Source organism: Cryptomeria japonica, chromosome 7, assembly GCF_030272615.1.
Source record: "Cryptomeria japonica chromosome 7, Sugi_1.0, whole genome shotgun sequence".
NCBI classification, from domain to species: Eukaryota; Viridiplantae; Streptophyta; class Pinopsida; order Cupressales; family Cupressaceae; genus Cryptomeria; species Cryptomeria japonica.
In genome coordinates, this window is record NC_081411.1 from 682,597,400 (window position 1) to 682,615,978 (window position 18,579).

Below are 18,579 nucleotides of genomic sequence, written 5' to 3' on the forward strand. Positions count from 1 at the left end.
ATTTCTGAATTCTGCATGGTAGAAACATATGCAATGTATGCTTGTAGCACTGGCACAAACCCTGAAAAAAGTAGTAAGTGTACCCATAATAAAATGGTTGTAAGCGATATGAGCTCCCATGGTTTGAGGCCTTGATTGCCATTGTGTATCTCCCAAACCAACGCTACTGCTTGAGAGCCTTTTATGTCTAAGTCATTCATCTAAAAGAGGAGTCTCATTAGATCAAATTTAAATCTATTTTAGTGATTTGGTTGGGCATTTTTTCACCTAGAAATGTACATATCTTCAACGTGCAGAGGATTATGATAATTGAACCCTGGCTTTTTGTTGTGTCTGCATGATCTTTAGATGAGATCACATAGGATTATTCTGAACACTGTGCTTATCATTGTAGATAAACAACAGGGCACAATGTTTCCTTGAATGTTATGCAACAAAAAATCAATTCAGTGTTTTGGGGGGAAATTTTTTCAGCTAGGCATATACATATCTTGGCTGTGCTGAAGATAATGATAATTGACCCCTGACATTTTGTTTCATTTGGATGATCTATAGATGGGATCACACAGGTTTATACCGAATACCATGCTAAGCAGTGCAGATAATCAACAGATGGCAGGGTTGGGATATGGGTCTCTGAATCTTATGCAACAGAAGAACAGCAATTTAAAAGATTTGGGTCTGTTTCAAGAACCTTCACATCAGCAAAATAATCAGCAGATGAAGCAGGAGACACAGAATGATGGCACCAATCAGCTTTTTGAAAATGAATATATAGCTAAACTGGAGACTGAAAATGATATAAAACCACAGGAGAATTCACTTTACCCTCAGATGTGCAGGCAGTTCTCACAAGAATGTTCTTTTGAAGTTGAAGGTCAAGAGGGTTTGAAGAAACTGGATAGTTTTGGGCGATGGATGAGTAGAGAAATTGGTGGAGATGGTGAGGACTCACTGGTGGCATCTGATTCTGGTATGTATTGGAACACACTTGAAGGTCAAAATGGAGTTGAGGAAGTGTCAAGTTTGTCTCGTCAAATTCAATTAGATGGTGATTTGATGAGCCCTTCACTATCAAAAGACCAGCTGTTCAGTATCTCTGATTTCTCTCCTGACTGGGCATATTCAGAAGTGGACACAAAGGTATGCTGATGTCTCTGCTCAATAGTAGATGTCTTTTCTCTTGTTGATGTCTATTGCTGTTAATGCAGCAGTGGAGGCCATGTTTAATCTCTCATCGCTGAGTTACTAATAGTATGTTTTTTAAATTATAAAAAATAGAAAAAGCAATATTAATTTACTTTTTGAGATTGAGAAACTAATTTCTCTGTGGATCACTACAGGTCCTAATAACAGGCAAATTCGTGGGAGGCATAAAGGATATCTATAAGTATAAACTGTCATGTATGTTTGGGGAAATTGAGGTTTCAGCAGATGTTTTGGGCCCAGGTGTTCTTCGATGTCAAGCTCCTCCCCATTCTTCTGCAAGAGTACCTTTTTATGTTACTTGCAGTGATAGGTTGGCTTGTAGTGAAATACGGGAGTTTGAGTATCGTGCAGGTCCATCTCAAGACATGATTGCCAGCACAGATATGGATAATGAAGCTGGAGAAGAATTGAGACTTCAGATACAATTTGCAAAATTGCTGTGTTTGAATTTTAACAAAGCACAAATACCATCATCTGTCAATGAGGATGGGAGTTGTAACATACACGATAAGTTAACTTCTCTGAGGAAAGACAGTGAGGCAGAGTGGTTAGAGATGGAGAGATCTATAAAAGAATCTACAGCTGAGTTTGCTAAGGTGCGTGCAAAGTTGGTGCAGAAGTTACTCAAGGAAGAATTGTATGCTTGGCTTCTTTCAAAAATAAATGATGAAGGTAAAGGGCCATGTGTATTAGATGACCAGGGGAAAGGAGCTATACACTTGGCAGCTGCTCTTGGTTATGACTGGGCAATGAATCCAATTGTTTCTGCTGGTGTCAATGTCAACTTTCGTGACTTGCATGGTTGGACAGCACTTCACTGGGCTGCATATTATGGAAGGTATTCATCTTTGCAAATTAAATTTTTTCAATTGATATACTCGTTTTATGGTGTATTTTGGAAAAATATATTTTAATTAAAGTTTTTCATGTTGACCATGGATATAGTGTCAACAACAATGTACAAAAAAATGTTGATTATGAGTATGCAAATATTTTCTTTTATCTTGAACATTTTTACTTAAATGGATAGACGTGCAAATGACATGTCAAACAATAAACAAATGTAGTCTTTGCAAGTCCCAAATTCCTGAGGTCCATCGTGCACCAAATTTGATATTAGATAGATGTTGTCTCCCATTGTGCACTTGTACTAAAGGTTTATTTGCAGACAAAAACATGCAGTGATCAAGAGTGCGATTTGGAATAGCAAAATATAGAAGTACTTGGACTAACAATCTTGGACTATGCAATATAAATTTTTCAATGCCACATACAAAGATTAATGGGGTTAACAAATCAGTTGTAGGTCCTTTCCAATACAGTTCAGCGAACTTGTAGATAGCCCCAATGGATGTTCATGATTTAGTAATAAAGATGTTCTAATCCCATGACGGGCTTGATTGAGTCAAGAATTAATTTTATTGGTACTCGTTGTTTCAGAGAACGGACGGTGTCTGCACTTATCAACTTAGAGGCAGCTCCAGGGGCATTGACAGATCCAACACCTGAATTTTCTGCTGGCCGTACACCTGCAGATTTGGCTTCCAGTCGGGGACACAAAGGCATTGCAGGTTATTTGGCAGAGTCTTCTTTGACAAGTCATCTGTCTAATTTGTCAATAAATGAAAATATTATGGGAAGTGTTTCAGCAACTCTTGCTGGTGAGAAAGCTGTGGAGACTGTGGCAGAGCGCAATATTCTTCAGCTTGAAGATGGAGGAAGAGAAGACCAATTGTCATTAAAAGACTCACTCGCTGCAGTCAGAAATGCTGCTCAAGCAGCAGCCCGTATCCAAGGAGCCTTTCGAGTGCATTCATTCCGCAGGAAGCAATTGATTCAATATGGAGATGATAAGTGTGGAATGTCAGAGGAAAAAGCACTTTCATATATTTCTGTTCAAAGATCATCTAAGTTGGGTAACACTGATGAGCCTTTGCACACGGCAGCTATACGCATACAGCGAAAGTTTCGTGGTTGGAAGGGTCGCAAGGAATTTTTGATTATTCGCCAACGCATTGTCAAAATTCAGGTATATAGTAATGTACTTTGCCATCAATATTTTTGCAGCACAAAGCATAAAAACTATGCAGTCTGCAAAAATGTAAACAAAGATTAGAATACTAGAAAGTGACAGCTAATAATTACCTATTTTTGGCTGTCATTTAATTTTATAGATTTAAATTGAATTGATTCAAACTTGTTTATATAAGATTGTCATGTTTTTTAAATCTTTGCTGATTTCCAGTGAAGTTTAAAATATAAAGTTTTGATTGATTCATAGATTCTGGTTAGGGTATCGGCTTTTAAGCAGCTGTTAATCTGTTTGCATGATTTTAGATGTTATGAGTTGAATATGATAGCACAACAGGTTTTCTCAGGTATAGGAGATTTACAGAGCTACTGAAACTATCTAATAGCCTTATAAAATCTAAAGAATTTTAGATAATATTCCAGTGTAAATTTGCTAAAATATTCAGTTGTTTGGTAACATAAATGGTCTTTAAAGGTGAATTAATGATGTCATTGGTACAAACAACTCATTGATGTTTGTTTAAGTAATTGGTACCTATATTCATGTTGGATTAAGTTGGTGGTTTAACAGAGGAGGAATTAGATATATTCTATAATGTTATTGAAGCGAATTCAAAGGCAAATCATGATGGGGATAAAGTTTTTGGTAATTAATCATACTCATTTTATTTCATTTGGCAAATCTAAACTAACCTTTTTGACACCATACAGGCACATGTAAGGGGACATCAAGTTAGAAAAAATTATAAAAAGATTGTTTGGTCAGTTGGAATTGTGGAAAAGGCAATCTTGCGCTGGAGACGAAAGCGAGTTGGATTGCGTGGTTTTCGAGCAGAAGGAGCTATTGAAGGTTCAGGTGCAAAACATGGTAACCGTAATGAAAATGATGATTATGATTTTTTGCGGGCTGGAAGAAAGCAAATGGAAGCTGCTGTTGAAAAGGCCCTTGCACGTGTCCAGTCCATGGTCCAGTATCCAGAAGCACGAGATCAATACCGGCGATTATTAGCCATTTCACAAGAAAATAAGGTAGGCATTTTGTCATTAAATAATTCTGATGAATTAATGACTTTTCAAATATTCTTCCCATGCTTATCAACTAGTTTTTATGGCAACAAAATATTCATGAATCATATATATGAATTTCAAGCCTTTGGAATTTTTCTTGTGTTGTGGCCTGTTTTCACATAGCTATTGAAGGTATATTTTGTTTTTTCTACATAAAACCTCTTGTGGATCAAATATAATTTTGAGAAATTGATCAATTTGAAAATATTTGGATGAGGCAGATGTTTTTATTTTGTGTGATAGGGATGTGGAGGAGGGATTGGGATGTGTTAGATGATTTGATTTCATTGTAATAAAAGGAATTATATTATATTACTTATTGTGAAAGGTTCCTTAGATAAAGAGGCTGTTGCTCAAAATTGATAAACCGTAATATTCACCTCAAGATCATTAAAGAGGTCCTTCCATTTCAACAATTTTTGGTTTGGTCCAGTTTGGTAGTATTGATCATTGGTTAACACTTCATCTTCAGTATCTTTTTCTTTACATGCCTTTTGTTTGTTTGACAGTCACTATCTTCCTTGCCTTTTGGTTGAAGTGACTATCATTCCACCAAGATTCCTTGCTCTCGATATGCTAGGTTTTGGACTATTTATCAAATGCAGGCACGTTCTTCAAGAATTAAAACATACTGTGTTCTGCCACCGTCTGGGGAAGAACAATACAAAATTTCTTGCCATTTCACATCAAGGGGAATTATAATGATTGCTTTAGCATTTGACATAGTTCGCAAACTCTGTGAGTACATTATGAGTTGCCGAGTACTCTTTTTTTTTTGGGTGCACGAGTTTTTACAAGTTTAACTTGTGGAGTTCTTATAGACACAGGAAAAATATGGGTAAAAACACCAACATGAGAAATTGCTGGTTAAAACGTAATTTTCACATTTTTTTGCTATAAACCACACATTTTCTCTTTTGAGATGTCAATTTTTAATTTAATACATATGTAATTGAATTTTGTAAAAAATATGTTTTTTTTAAAATTTTAATTTTTACTACTTTTTAAGTGCCAAGTTTTTGCTGAGTTGAAAATCTTGGACTTGTCAAGTACTCTCCGAGTCTGAGTCTGCAAACTATGATCATTTCTAACTATGTTGTAATATTGTAATTATTTTTTATTGTGATTCAGATTCTATAAATTAGTTTGGATGTCAAGGTAACCAAATTTTGCAAAAAAAATTCTAAAATGATGTTTGATAAATTTTTGTTTTCTACTTTGAGATGTTTTATATTATAAAGGATGTTGAAAACATATTAATAAAATAAAGAACGAAAATGATCCAGCCTTTTTTTTGGCAGTCTTGACTCTTTAGTCTCTACCTTTCTGCATTTTATGTCTGTTCCTGTCATTCATTTTCCACATTCAGACTTGTATTTCTGAACAAGTTTTAATTTGTTACTCAGGTTGATACTGGAGGAATCTCAGATGTGCAGTCTCAAAACACAATTAACTCCAAAAGCAATGCAGAAGATCAAGATGTTCTCATGTCAATTACAGATTAACGTCTGATCTTAGTTTTGTTTAATGCTGCTTATCAAGAACTTGTGGCACTTGTATTATAATCTATATTTTTTTCTTTTGTTCTTTACATTATCTTTCGCAGGGCATTTGGGCGAATGAGTTATCTTCTACATGCATTTATCCAAGTCGGTGAGTTCCATGGAGTCTCAAGTGGATGTATTTATTACAGTTAACAGAAATGTTTGAAGCATTGTAAAACCAATACCAGAATCACCATATGTAGATTTGTAAGCTCTGAAAGTCTGTACACTTGAAAGTATCTGCATGGATAGTCCTGTAACGTCTATATGCATGATCAAACAATTGTCCTGTCACAAATCGAAGGATGCCTGGGAAGGGAAACTTTTAAAAATATTCATGGCAAATTTATCACACTACTGCAACCTTGTTTGTATATTTTTCATATTTTAATTCAGTTTTCATTTAGCTGAACTTAAAACTAGGGATGTAATGAGAAACATGGCTGATTATTGTCTGATTTGTCCCTGGCAAGTTATAATTTGAAGCTGGAATTCCTTTGTCGTATTATTGAAATATATAACTGCATATTTGATTATCAGGACATAATGCTCAAACTGATATCCAGGAATTGGCAATTTGGTTCTTTAAATAACTTTTGAAACCACTTGCATCTTTGTCAACCAGTCATTTTAATTCATGTTCATGACCTAGCAAAGACTGAATATTGTACCCAAATAATTGTGGAAACAAATTTAGTGCCTGGACACATGATAAGTAATTCAGCAGTTGTCAGAAGGCACTTGAATTTTGGGATTAGGTCATGGAAAGCATGTATATTAATAATTATGAAAACTTATCTTTTCAAGCCTTTCATGAATGCCGTATCAAAGCTTACACTAGGAGCACCTATAAATTGCCAAATCTAAAATATAACGTTTCCTTAACCTCAATTTGTTTTTTTAAACTTTACAGTCCATTTTGGACAAAACATGCTCTCACCTCAACACGAGCACTCTTCCAAATATCTTTCAGAACACTGCAAGGCCACATCTTGGCTGAAGTAAGATACTAAACTAATATTTGATTGACACGATAGTTTATTAACCACCTCTAAAATGAAATCATATTTTATGTGTGCTACATGCCACTGCAATATTACATGGGCACTGAAGGAGAATTGCAACTAGACTCAAATCTATGTTGTAGGGAATTGCCTTGGTGTGGCTGCCTTGTTTTCTGCATAATTTTGACCTTTAATATGTTGTGTTTCTTTCAAGGGAAAATTTCTTTACTGTTATGGTCAATCACTTGTATTTCAAATGCTTAGTTTCTCGTTCAATAGAAAATTGCATTTCATGTACTCTTCTTGTGAAGGGCTAGATGCATTGCCCCTGTATAATAAATCCATTCTTCAGTATCAATGATATCTTCCTCGATCGATGAGAACTTCCTTCTGTAGGTTCCAAGTGATCTCTTCAAACTTAATCAGAAGGGTGCTTTATAATCAAAATACTACAAAATTATTGAGCATGGTGAGCACATTCTTTCTGCTTGCCTAAAAATTTAAATGAAAACTGGTTTCTACCTTGAGAAACATACAAAATATATGGTGTTCTATAGGAAGATGAGAGTGTATGAAAAGCTACAACAATATGGAATTCTGGCTGTGGTAACCTGACAGGATTTATTCTAAATGTATAACGGAAATGGTGTGCAAGGAAAACAATCAGGACTAAAATGATATTTATGCAGACATGTTGAAAATAAATCCATAAAATATGATCCCCAGTATCCATAATTACTTGTAGAAATTAAGCAATCACTGATATTTTATTACAGTCAAGAGGAAGGAATGCGTTAAACAGAATTAAATGTAGAATAAAATATCACAAATTCAAACTGAAACAGTGAATTTTATCCTGAAATACCTTATGGTGGAGAAAGACCAGTTGGTAGAGGCAGTTGTTCAATCACTAAGTTGTCACATCCCTCATATGAATGTTAAAATAAAATAACATAAGTTCCCCCTCCCCACAAAATAACAAGAGAAGGGAAACAAAATAGTGGTGGTCAATACATCTACCAAGTTGCAGAAGGACCACGAAATACTATGGGACTAGACACATTAGAGTTAGAGGCATGGGTGCCTTGAGGGAGGAAGCCAATCTGTCACACCATTACTAAGCCCTGGCACCCCTTTCCACTCTCCTCTTTATTACGTCTGCAGGATTGCACAAGCAAGAGAGAAAACAGGAGATTAGTATGCCCTTCTACTTTGTTTATTTGGTTAACCTACAGTTTGAGGGTGGTGGCCATTGCCTCACTGCTCTAGTCATGCTTCTATCATGTGCTCCCATCTGTTGTGACATTTTTCACACATCGCCCCCATTGCAAATGGGGACCCCCAGTTTCTGCTTCTTTAGGGTTCTTAGCTGCCAATCTTTGAGAGTTTGGAATTAGAGTTTTCAAGAGGTCATCAAGGTCAGTCAGGGAAATCATCATCAGAACAGTGTTTGGACACCACCATCAAAGTGCTTAGAAGGCCTGAAGGACAAAAAACACAACTGCTTAGGGTCAATTCTGACACTTAACTATTTTTGTGGGATTCTGCTTTTTTGCTTTTTCGATTTTTGGCACCAATCCGGGAAGTAGTTTTTTTCAGCTTTTTTGAAAGTTGACCTAGGATTGGGTCACTCAAGTCCATGTCAACAGGGTTCCTGTCTTCCAAATAAAAAAATTGTATCTCCAATTATGAAAAGCAAGGAAAACTCTTTAGACAGGGCATTGATCCAGAAGTTCCAGACAAACATGAACTGTTGAGCAAGAAAATCCATTAATTGTCTATGCCACAAAGAAATGTTTCTAAATGGGGATGGCCGTGTCTCAGACCAATACAAATTCTGCCTTGTTGAAAAAGACAATGTCTTAGGCAATGGCAAAGTCTTCTATGCCACATGTTTGAAAAGCTTGACCAAGGATGAAGTCTGCCTTGGCACTTGGCCAAAACGTCCTAGCAAACATAAACTCTGCCTCACACATGAAGGGTTAGAAATGGCATGGAAACAATGATCTCCACCCAACACTTGGTCAAAGTGGCATGACAATCATGAAGTCTGCCAGAAATGGCTTGCCAAGGTGTCAACTCTGCCAAGATTGGCTTGCCAAGGTGCCAACTCTGCCAAATGCGGCTTATGGACGTGCCAAGTCTGCCCAAGGAGAAATGAAGGAAGATGTCTTGCAAATGAAGAAGTCCGCCCCTCCAAGTCAGCGAGATGGCCTAAGGCCACATGAAATCCGCCTAGGGGGGATTAAGATTGGCTTGACAAGTGGCAAAGTCCGCCAAGCATGAGGTAAGTTTGACATGAAACATGGCAAGGTTCGACAAGGATAGAAACAAATATGACATGAAACCACATCAAGTCCCCCATGATAAAAAATGAAATGTCCTAACACATGGTAAAGTCCACCATGGTTAGAAGTTTAACCAAGTTTGGAGGGTTAAAAAAGGAAATTTATCCAACACTTAGAGAAATTTTAAAATTTTTGCCTAACACTTAGCAATTTTTTTCAACACGAAGAATCTAAAGATTCCATGCCAACTCATTCGCTTACATGGACAAAGAGAAGATATTTTGGGTAAGTGTGAAGTGGTGCCAAGAACAAAATTGGAAACTTTCTTTCGAAGTCTTTTGTAGAGATTGAGTTGCTATTTCAAGAAAGATGAAAAGAGGGCCAAGTTCAATGAATCCATTAAAAAACATGAAATTGCCAAAATGGTCGAATTCTTCAACCTTATATCAATTTTAACTTGTCATTTGTCAACTTCATTCTTTCTCAAGTTTGAAAGTGAAAGGTCTGTCTCTCCCAGGTTCAATGAAGGAACATTTTTCGAAGGATAAAGTGAATTTTCAAGAAGTAGAGGATAAATTTTTTCACCAGAATCAGTCAAAGTAAAATTTCAGAAGTTCAAAATATGAGTTTTGGTGGATTTCCTTCATCTTTTTTTGCCCTAAGCAATTATTTCATGAATTCTACTTAGATTTGGACTGATTTCTTCCATATTACAATCTGATTTTTTCACAGATTTTCATCTTATGACAGGCTGAAAGTTAAAATTTTTGGACAAAGGAGTTCAAAACCAGGGTTAAAACTTCAAAGTTTACTTGAAAATAATATTCATTTTTCACGTTTCCTGTAGGTTGTTGACCACTTAGGGAGGAATATCAAGAAAGGTCCAGATGAAGTTTGCCAGCAAAGGGTTGCAGCCTGAATCCAAAATCAATTCCAAGTGGAAAAAGGTTGGAGACACCAACCTTGGTCACATAGATTTCAAGGATTTTAAAAGAAGAATGTATGGGAAAGATGGATTCTTACCCACACCAATTGCTTGACAAACGATGATGAATGGCCTTGTCCAAGCAGTTGGATTTCCACCAGCTGTGGAATGTGTTGAGCTGATGGTTGAATGTGCTATGCATTATAATGCCCAAGAAAGGTAGATCATTGTGCCAGACGGGAGAGTGTTGGCTTATCTTGGAGAATTGGCCATCTAGGAAGCATTCAGGATTCCAAGTTACAATTGGACTTCATTCCAAACCAAAGAGGAAACCAAAAGAAATTATGAGGACCAGCTTGAGCCTTGTGCGACAACTGTCAATAAGCTATGGCTGTAGAAGCTGAGGCCCACTCTTAAAAAAGTGCCAAAGAAGTTGCTTCACATTGATTTCAAGGAGGATTATGGGTACATTATTTTGCTGCTAAATAGATTTATGGACAACCCTTAGGGTGTGCCATTTGAAACTAAGATGTACTATTTTATGGATGAGATTACTTCAAGGGTCAAAATGTTCAATTGATCTCGGATAATCAACGACCACCTAGATGAACAACTAAGAAATTTGGAAAATACAAGGTCCTTTTACCTGAGCTCCCACATTATTTACCTTCTAGCAAGAAACTACAAATACATAAGACTGATTTGCAAAGATGAAGTAGGTAATGCCGAAAATGAATTCAAAGCTTATGATTGTTATCCACAATTGCAACTTCATGAAAAATCCCATTTCAAGCGAGTGAATGATGCATTTTTGATGTACATCACTAGGATAATGCAGGGAGGAACTCATCAGAGGCTCACTCAAGAAGCCAAGGACTTGATAAGCAAATATGGATCCTGGTTTATCCAATATCTGAGATTCACATATGTGAGAGTCTGGGGATTTACTGGATGTCCTTACCGATTTATGATATATCGCACCAATATAATGATATTGCTTGAAGTTCTTAGGCAATTGGAGACATATGAGAGTTTCCAAAGAGAAAAGCACAAGGCTGCCATCTCCTTTCCATTTTTCATTGGAAATATGCTTGAATCCTACTCATCAACACATGCAGCTGAAAGTGCAAGGCTAGAGATGCAGTGGTATCCCTTCATTTTCTACCGATCCAAGGCTAATTTTGACCCCCACAATCACATTGGACTAGTAAATGAAGAGAAGTACAGGCACAAAGTGGATCTTGAGGACTTTTGGGCAAATGTTGTGGATGAATTTGATGTTAGGAAAAGACTATGGTTCAGATTACCTATAAGTTTGATTAGGACAACTGAGCTTTTCCGTGTACCAGACCAACTAGAGAATGATGGAGAGTACACTCGGCCACCCTTTGATGAGAATAAGCCTCTTCCTCCAGTGAGATGGTCGGAACTAGATCTCACAGATTTAGCCACCCTGATGTGGCCATTTGTCAAGTATTCACAATGGTGGGTTGATTAGCAAGTCCAAGAGATGAAGTGAAAGAATATGACTCTCACTTATAATTTAATGGGCGTAATAGAGTCATATTCTTCTAATGAAGGAGTATCTTAGAGTGTTGGGCCAATTGAAAACATTAATTCAAGAAAAAGGAAGTAAGCAATTGATGACTCTACAAGGTCAAAGGGGAAGAAAATTGTGAATGAGGAACCTGCTGAAAAAAGACAGAAATTAGAGCCATCACATTCCACTACATCTAGGAATTTGGACAGCATATTGATTCTTGAGGATGAATCACTGGCCGAGATAAGGATTCCTTCTCCAATCCATGAAGAGAATCTTGAATCAATCCAGCAGGAGGATCAAGAGCCCCCATCTCCTTCAAACACAACAATACTTAAGTTAGATAATGATGAGCTGGATATCCTAGATGGGGGATTCCAAGAGGGAATGATTTCCGCTCTTCATGGGGTCGAGGATAATCCGTGTGAATAGAATAATGGGGAAAAAGAAGGTATTGAACAATCTACAATTCCCGATTGGTTAAAAGAAAGAATGAAAATAAAAGCGCCTATGGAAGTTCAGGAAGAGGATGACACAACTGATTTCTTGGCTAGATTAGAGAAGATGGCAGTAAACAAGACAACCAAGAGTTTTTCCACAATTTAGAGGGATGAAACAAGCTGTCGTTCAGTTCAGATTGCTGTGTTGAAGGTTGATAAAGCAAAGGAAGACATTACTCCTCAGGAGTATGAAATTACCACTATCAATTTGGGCCCAACCACTAAGGGTCAAGAAGTTGAGGACTTGGACAATTTTGTCAGTTCCATCAAGGCAAGACTGGAAAAGGAAGTAGGAAAGAAAAGATAATACAAAAAGGAAATTGAGCGCTTGAAGAAGTATATTCAACATTTGGTCAATCCCGTTGATCAAGAAGATGCAGTGGCCCCTCCACTTTTGAGTCTTCCTCAGGAAACAATTGGAGACTTCAAAGAGGGAAAGGTGACAACTAAAGAGGCTAAAGAATGGATGACAAGCAATAGTGTAGAAGCTACCACATTTGTGGAAAAGTTGATGTTGACGTATGGACAAACTTCTTCTTTGCTCTCCAGAATTGCAAACATGGGAGGACCTTAATGATATTTAGGATAGAGTAATCCTATGCCTAAGGGTGTTGAAAGGAATTCCTAAGAAAGAATTACTTGATGAATAGGTAATTGCAACAAGTGTTGTATATGATTTCAACACATGGTATTGGGCATTAATTGCACGAAGTGAAGTCATAGAGAGGGTGAAAGCTGATGGTATCAAAGTTGAGGAACAAATTAGAGAAATTCATAACAAGATTTTCCTTGTAGCTGCTGATATACTTGGGAAAGAAACCATTCAAGAAAATGATATGCAAGTGGAAAATCTAAAGCTCAGAACTCAGGAGAATTTATTTGGCATCACCGAACAAATCCTGAAACAGAATTTGACTAAGGCATCAAATTTCTTGTCCATCCGGGATGCCTTCCAGAAGCAGAGTTGGAATGGGAGAATGCTTTTGCCATGTATGCAGATGACTTGGATGAAATAGAATTCAAGATGAATATGCTGCCACATGTCATGATGGAAGAGGTCAATTCCATTGTGTCTAGATTCATCGAACATACTACCACTCAAGAGGATAAGGATGCACCTTCCTAGAAGATGGCTCCTCACGCCACTTGTCTTTCATGCATTTGTTCTTATTGCTATTATGGGAAACCCTAATTAGGGTAGTTGTGTCTTGATCTCCACCGTTGATCTTTGATAGATCTCAACCTTTCATTTGTTTTTGGAACTCTATATAAGCTTCTCTTCTCTCATTTTATTTTGTGGAGAGATTTATGAGATTGTTGCTAAGAGCAATTTTGATAATAAATGTTCATTTGCATTTGCTTTGAACCCTTATTGTTATCACATGGTTGCATGGTTTCATGTTTTCTTCAGCGTAGAATAGATTTGCTTTACAAAGTTGTTAGCTGAATGAAAGATTTGATAGTATAGATTGGTGAAATTATTTCTCATACTTTTAATGAACATATGATTTTTGTTCATTGTGCAAAGTTGGTTTGAGCTTATTTTGTTGATGCTTTAACTTCTACTTTGGATAAATATTGTTCATTTGATGTATTATTCATAGTATGAAAATCTTTAGCACAACCCTTGAAGATTGCACCTACTTTGTGTAGTTGTCCTTAGTGTGGGGAAGCAAAGTGTGGTTATTAGTTTCACCTAATCTTTATCATCTTTTAAACTCTTAGTAGTATAGAATTTCTAAAACCCTTTCCCTTTTCATTTTTTTAAAAGTCTAAATTGAGAAAATTCAAAATAAAAATATAAAGCGGAAATTCTTCATTGTCATTGAAATTTACAATTGCCCCTTGGATTATCGGCATACATCACTCGAGAAGCTATATTCAACATTAAAGTTTCTAGTTCGTAGTGTAAACCTTGGAATCACTATATGATCTTCTTTGCAATCTTAGCATACGTGCAACTGGATCCTTTCCTTTTTAGGGATTGTTTATGTATTTATTGACCGATGTGGTCATTTGTATATTGGTTATGCTTCGCCTTGATGACAGGATTGTAAATAATGAGAACCTTATGTATTATGAACTTATTTATTTATCAGAGGGGTCTTGCAGTTGAGTAGACTCGGAGATGTAGCCCTTTAGGGGTGAACTCCGAGATCATCTTGGTGTTATGTGATGCTTTTGTTCTTATGTTTCATGTTTAGTGTTAGCATGTATGGATGACATTTTGATAGAATGTATAAGTAGGTTAGAAGAAATTAATCTTAAATGCATCTATGCAGTCATCGTTTAAATGCTAAAATGGGATCATGGTAGATTGTAGATTAGAGCAATAGAATGCATTCAGTTATTGAAAATGAAATTAAGTATGCATGGAAAGAACTCATTAGTTTATGATAAAATTCAAGTGTGTTGTTAAATTAGATGCATGACTTAAATTCTAAATGAAAGTTTGAATGAAGGGTATAGATAAATCTTAATGGATGAACCTTATATTGTGATCTATATTTTCATCTATCTGAAAGAAATTATCCTTGTTTAAGAATTATCTCGTTATAAGATAATCAATTATTGGATTTATTAGTGTGAGTTAAGTGAATTGTGGAATTAAGTAATCATGTTGGGAAACCCTTTAGGTGTTAGTTGATGTCTTCCACTATGTAATCTGAATTTTGATATCTCGTTGTATCATTATGTTGTGTTTAACTTTCAAAAAAAAAAATTATTTGCACTCTATTCTTGTGTTTTAGCTTATCCCTTTGGGGTTTCCTGGCGAGGCATTGTATGGTGGTTTTATTCAAGAGAGGATAGAGTGTCTTTTGGGCATCTTTATTGTGTGTTCATTGTGTCATAAACACGCAATAACACTACCATGCATTTGTGATGAGTATTTGTTGCAAATTATTCAAGATGTACATGTAACATGATGATGCTTCTCAAGGGATATAGCTACTCATATTCATTCTCTGGCTATTGAAACTATGCATAATAAATCAACAAAAGAAGAGTTATTTTGATATAGCTATATCCCTTAATAGATCAAAAATCTTAGGTATTAATCCTTTCAGCTAGGAAGACAAATTTATTTTGATGGTAAAACCCTGGTTCCCGGGTTTTAACCCATCTACTGATTCATTTAATGAGATTCCTATTTGGGTTAGGCTCCCTAACCTTCCGCTTCATCTATGGATGGACTCTCTGCTAGAGGAAGTGGGGGAGGCTTTAGGCGAATTCCTAATGATTGATAAGGATTCTTTCCAAATTTATCATTCTACTTATGCTCAGATTTTGGTTAACATTGATGTCTCTAAAGGGCTTCCAACTGAGTTAGAAATTGAATCTTCCTTGGGATCTTGGGTCCAACTGCTCGACTTTGAAGGTATCCCCTTTAGATGTCGAAAGTGCTTCCAATCTGGACATGTTGCTGCACGGTGTGAAATAGATAAAAAGAAAAAAAGATTTGCTACTTGGTGGAAGGGTGCATCCTCTGAACACTATTTTGTTAAAAAGAAAAGCTTCTCCCAGGTGGTGGCACAGGTTCCTCAGGCCGACAAGCCTCTGGTTGCTACCTCTGTTCCTTAGGAATGTGTGGATGCTTGTAGTGGCACCCCGATTGATCGTTTGAAAAATGCTGGATCTTCTTCTTCAATGGATGGCTCTCCCGCATCCCAGATTGCTGCTGGATCTTCTGCTGTCCCTGCCTCTCTGGATGCTAGCTTTGTTCCTCCTGATGTTGGGAGGCCTTCTATTCTGGATCCTTCCTCTTGGCAAAAGGTTGCTACTAGGGTTGAGGAGGGATGGATCACTGTTAAAAGTAAAAAATCTAAATTGTCCCAGTCCTCTTTTGATATGACCCTTCAATCCCACAAGGGTAGGACAAATTCTTGATCCTTCCTGGTTGGGTTAGGGCTGCTGGTTTTTTGCAGCCTGTTGGTTTTTGGTGGGGGAATTTGTTGTTCCCCTTCTTTTGGTGGGTTGTGCCGAGTCTCTTTTGTGTTCTATTTCTTTGAGTGGACTTTCAAGCTTATCTTTCAGTTCGGGTTGCAGGTCCTTCTAAAACCTGTCTTGTAAAGGGTTTCTGGTCCCTTAAAAACTTGTTTTTCCTTAATCAAAAACAAAAGAATAGTTATCGCTGCATGAGAATATTTTTTTTATGTTTCTTTCAGCTCCTCAAAATGTAAATGATTTCTACCAAAATAGGGATATTGCATGGAAGAAGTGAGTGAACTTCTATGTCAATTCTTGCCTAGCACCCTTTGTTTGGAGATGTGATGTGTAGGGGTAGTGCTAAGGTGAATGGGGAATTGTATGAGATGTGTTAGGGGGGTGTATTGGGGTTTATTTTGGGTCCCATTTCATCATCTATTACTATAGTCAATAGTGAACCTTTTGAAATGAGCCCTTAAGATTGTATCCATACACTAAATTTAATCTTGGAACAAACTAAACAAGAAAATGAAACTGGGGAAATGTTTACTCTTTAATCCAAGATTAGGGATAGTGATATTGATCACAATAGTTGGTTTCCCTTACAAGGCACTAAGGAAATGCCTGTGAAATGCAGTGTTCAAGGCTTTTTAGATCATGTAGAGGACAAGCTTAGTGTGATTCAAAATCCTTGTCATTTTGCACTGCAATGTCGAGTAGTGTCATTCAGGGGTTTCTTTTGGTAGACCATAGAGTATTGATGCATGTGTTTTCTTGCCTTGTTAGGCTGCTTGCAATTTTATATATTTTTTCCCTCACATATCTTTGTAATAAACAAATTCATTGACATTCAATCAAAACTTCCGTAGATACACGTTATGCAAAGTATGGTAGAACAATCCCTTTTCTAGAGAAATCATTGTTCTTTTCATCTTCATTAAGTTGTAGTTATTCCTCAAGCTCAGTACCATTAGGTGTAGTGGTACTATTGAATTGATAGAAAGATTAAAGGAATGTTGGTTACAAATGAAGTGTATAAATAGACCTACAAATTTGAGGTTTACTAATTGCCCAAACCATGTCAACTTTGCATGGTTATGGATTAATCCTTTCAAGGTAAAATTATTTCATCCTTAGAATGTTTGAACTTCCTTTTAGACAAAAGTTGATGGCAGTGTATATTCTTACCTTAAGTGGTTATATAGAATAAGGTGGCATACAGATTTAGATTAGAACTATAGTTGTAAATATCCTTATATTATGAGCTAGGAACAAGGTTTACTTATTACGAGCTTGGCACACAATTGCATGACAACGACTTCTTTCAATGACATTAGAACCACATTGTCTTGAACATATTTTCAATTTGCCAAGTCAATAATTTTGGCAATCTTCTTCAAATTTGAGGGTATTGTCTTTATATGACTACATGATGCTTGTTGACCTAAAGTATAAGAAACCCGATATTGAATTTTAGTGAAGCGAGGGAACAATACTCAAACTAAACTAGATTTTGGTTTGATTGTGTACTAAGTAAATGATGATTATCATTTATTTTGATGGTGTTGAGATGAGTTAAGAGAAATAATCTGAAGTATAGTATAACATCCCCTGATATCTTATTTTTGACCATCAAGATCATACTTGGTTATAAGTGGCAAGTGTGAATATTTTATAATCAACATGTTGGACTATTATAAGAAATATCATATTGCACAATAAGGTAAGTAGAAGCTTAAGATTATTATTATTATTATGGATTGTATATGTTCATATGGTGATCTAATGGATATGGTATTGCTAATTATGGTGTTGGCAATTGTTTTAAGTATTATGACTAGGGTATTCCTCATGCTTAAGGTAAGTCTTTAATGACTATCATTAAGTTAAGTGAAACGAGGGTCTCAAACCTTCACAAAGGTTGCCAAAAAGGCTCGCAAAACAAGCCCAAACATGATAGAGACAACACAACCAAGAGAAAGAGGAATAGTTACACCCGAGTTGTGAATACAAATGAAAGAGAGAGTTGGTAGCCTTGAGGTCCTACTTAGAGAATTCCAGGCTTGGAACAAATTGGCCTTTCACCCAACACTCAAGTTTGAGTCTGGGAATGAATTAAGAAGACCTTTCTTCTTTCTTACAATTATTGTCTAGGAGATATTATCTTTCGAATTCTCAGAACAAGGGGAAGCAGGAGGAGAATCCCCATGGAGAGCCTATTAGCACACATGTAGAGGGAGAAATAGCACGATGAGGCAAAAGATGACCTTCCACCATATGAGAATTTATGGTTGAGATGAAACTAAGGGCAAATCAAGCTACAAGCTCAAGGATGTTCCCCAATAAGGTCTACAAGGCATGGCAAAGACACAACATAAGCTAGGGACTCATCACGAGGAGTTGCTTGGCAAAGAATCAAGAACATGAATATTCAAGTGATCATTGTTAGTATTCTTACACCAAGAGGAAATTCCCTTATGATGTGAGAGAGGAAAATCCATAGCCATCTAACCAATGGAGAAGTAGCAATGACATCTGAAAGG

General features: G+C 36.5%; 1 protein-coding gene across 2 annotated transcripts in view; it reads left to right on the forward strand.

Annotated features, from left to right (window-relative positions):
- The window catches only part of LOC131068500 (calmodulin-binding transcription activator 3), an 80,005-nt gene extending 73,651 nt beyond the window's left edge, over positions 1-6,354 (forward strand). For both annotated transcript variants that reach the window (XM_058003685.2, XM_058003686.2), the window contains exons 8-12: positions 556-1,143; positions 1,344-2,047; positions 2,650-3,238; positions 3,952-4,269; positions 5,715-6,354. In XM_058003685.2, the coding sequence (XP_057859668.2) occupies positions 556-1,143; positions 1,344-2,047; positions 2,650-3,238; positions 3,952-4,269; positions 5,715-5,813 (2,298 nt within the window). In that variant the 3' untranslated portion in view covers positions 5,814-6,354. The remainder of the gene's footprint in view (positions 1-555; positions 1,144-1,343; positions 2,048-2,649; positions 3,239-3,951; positions 4,270-5,714) is intronic.
- Positions 6,355-18,579: the final 12,225 nt, after the last annotated feature.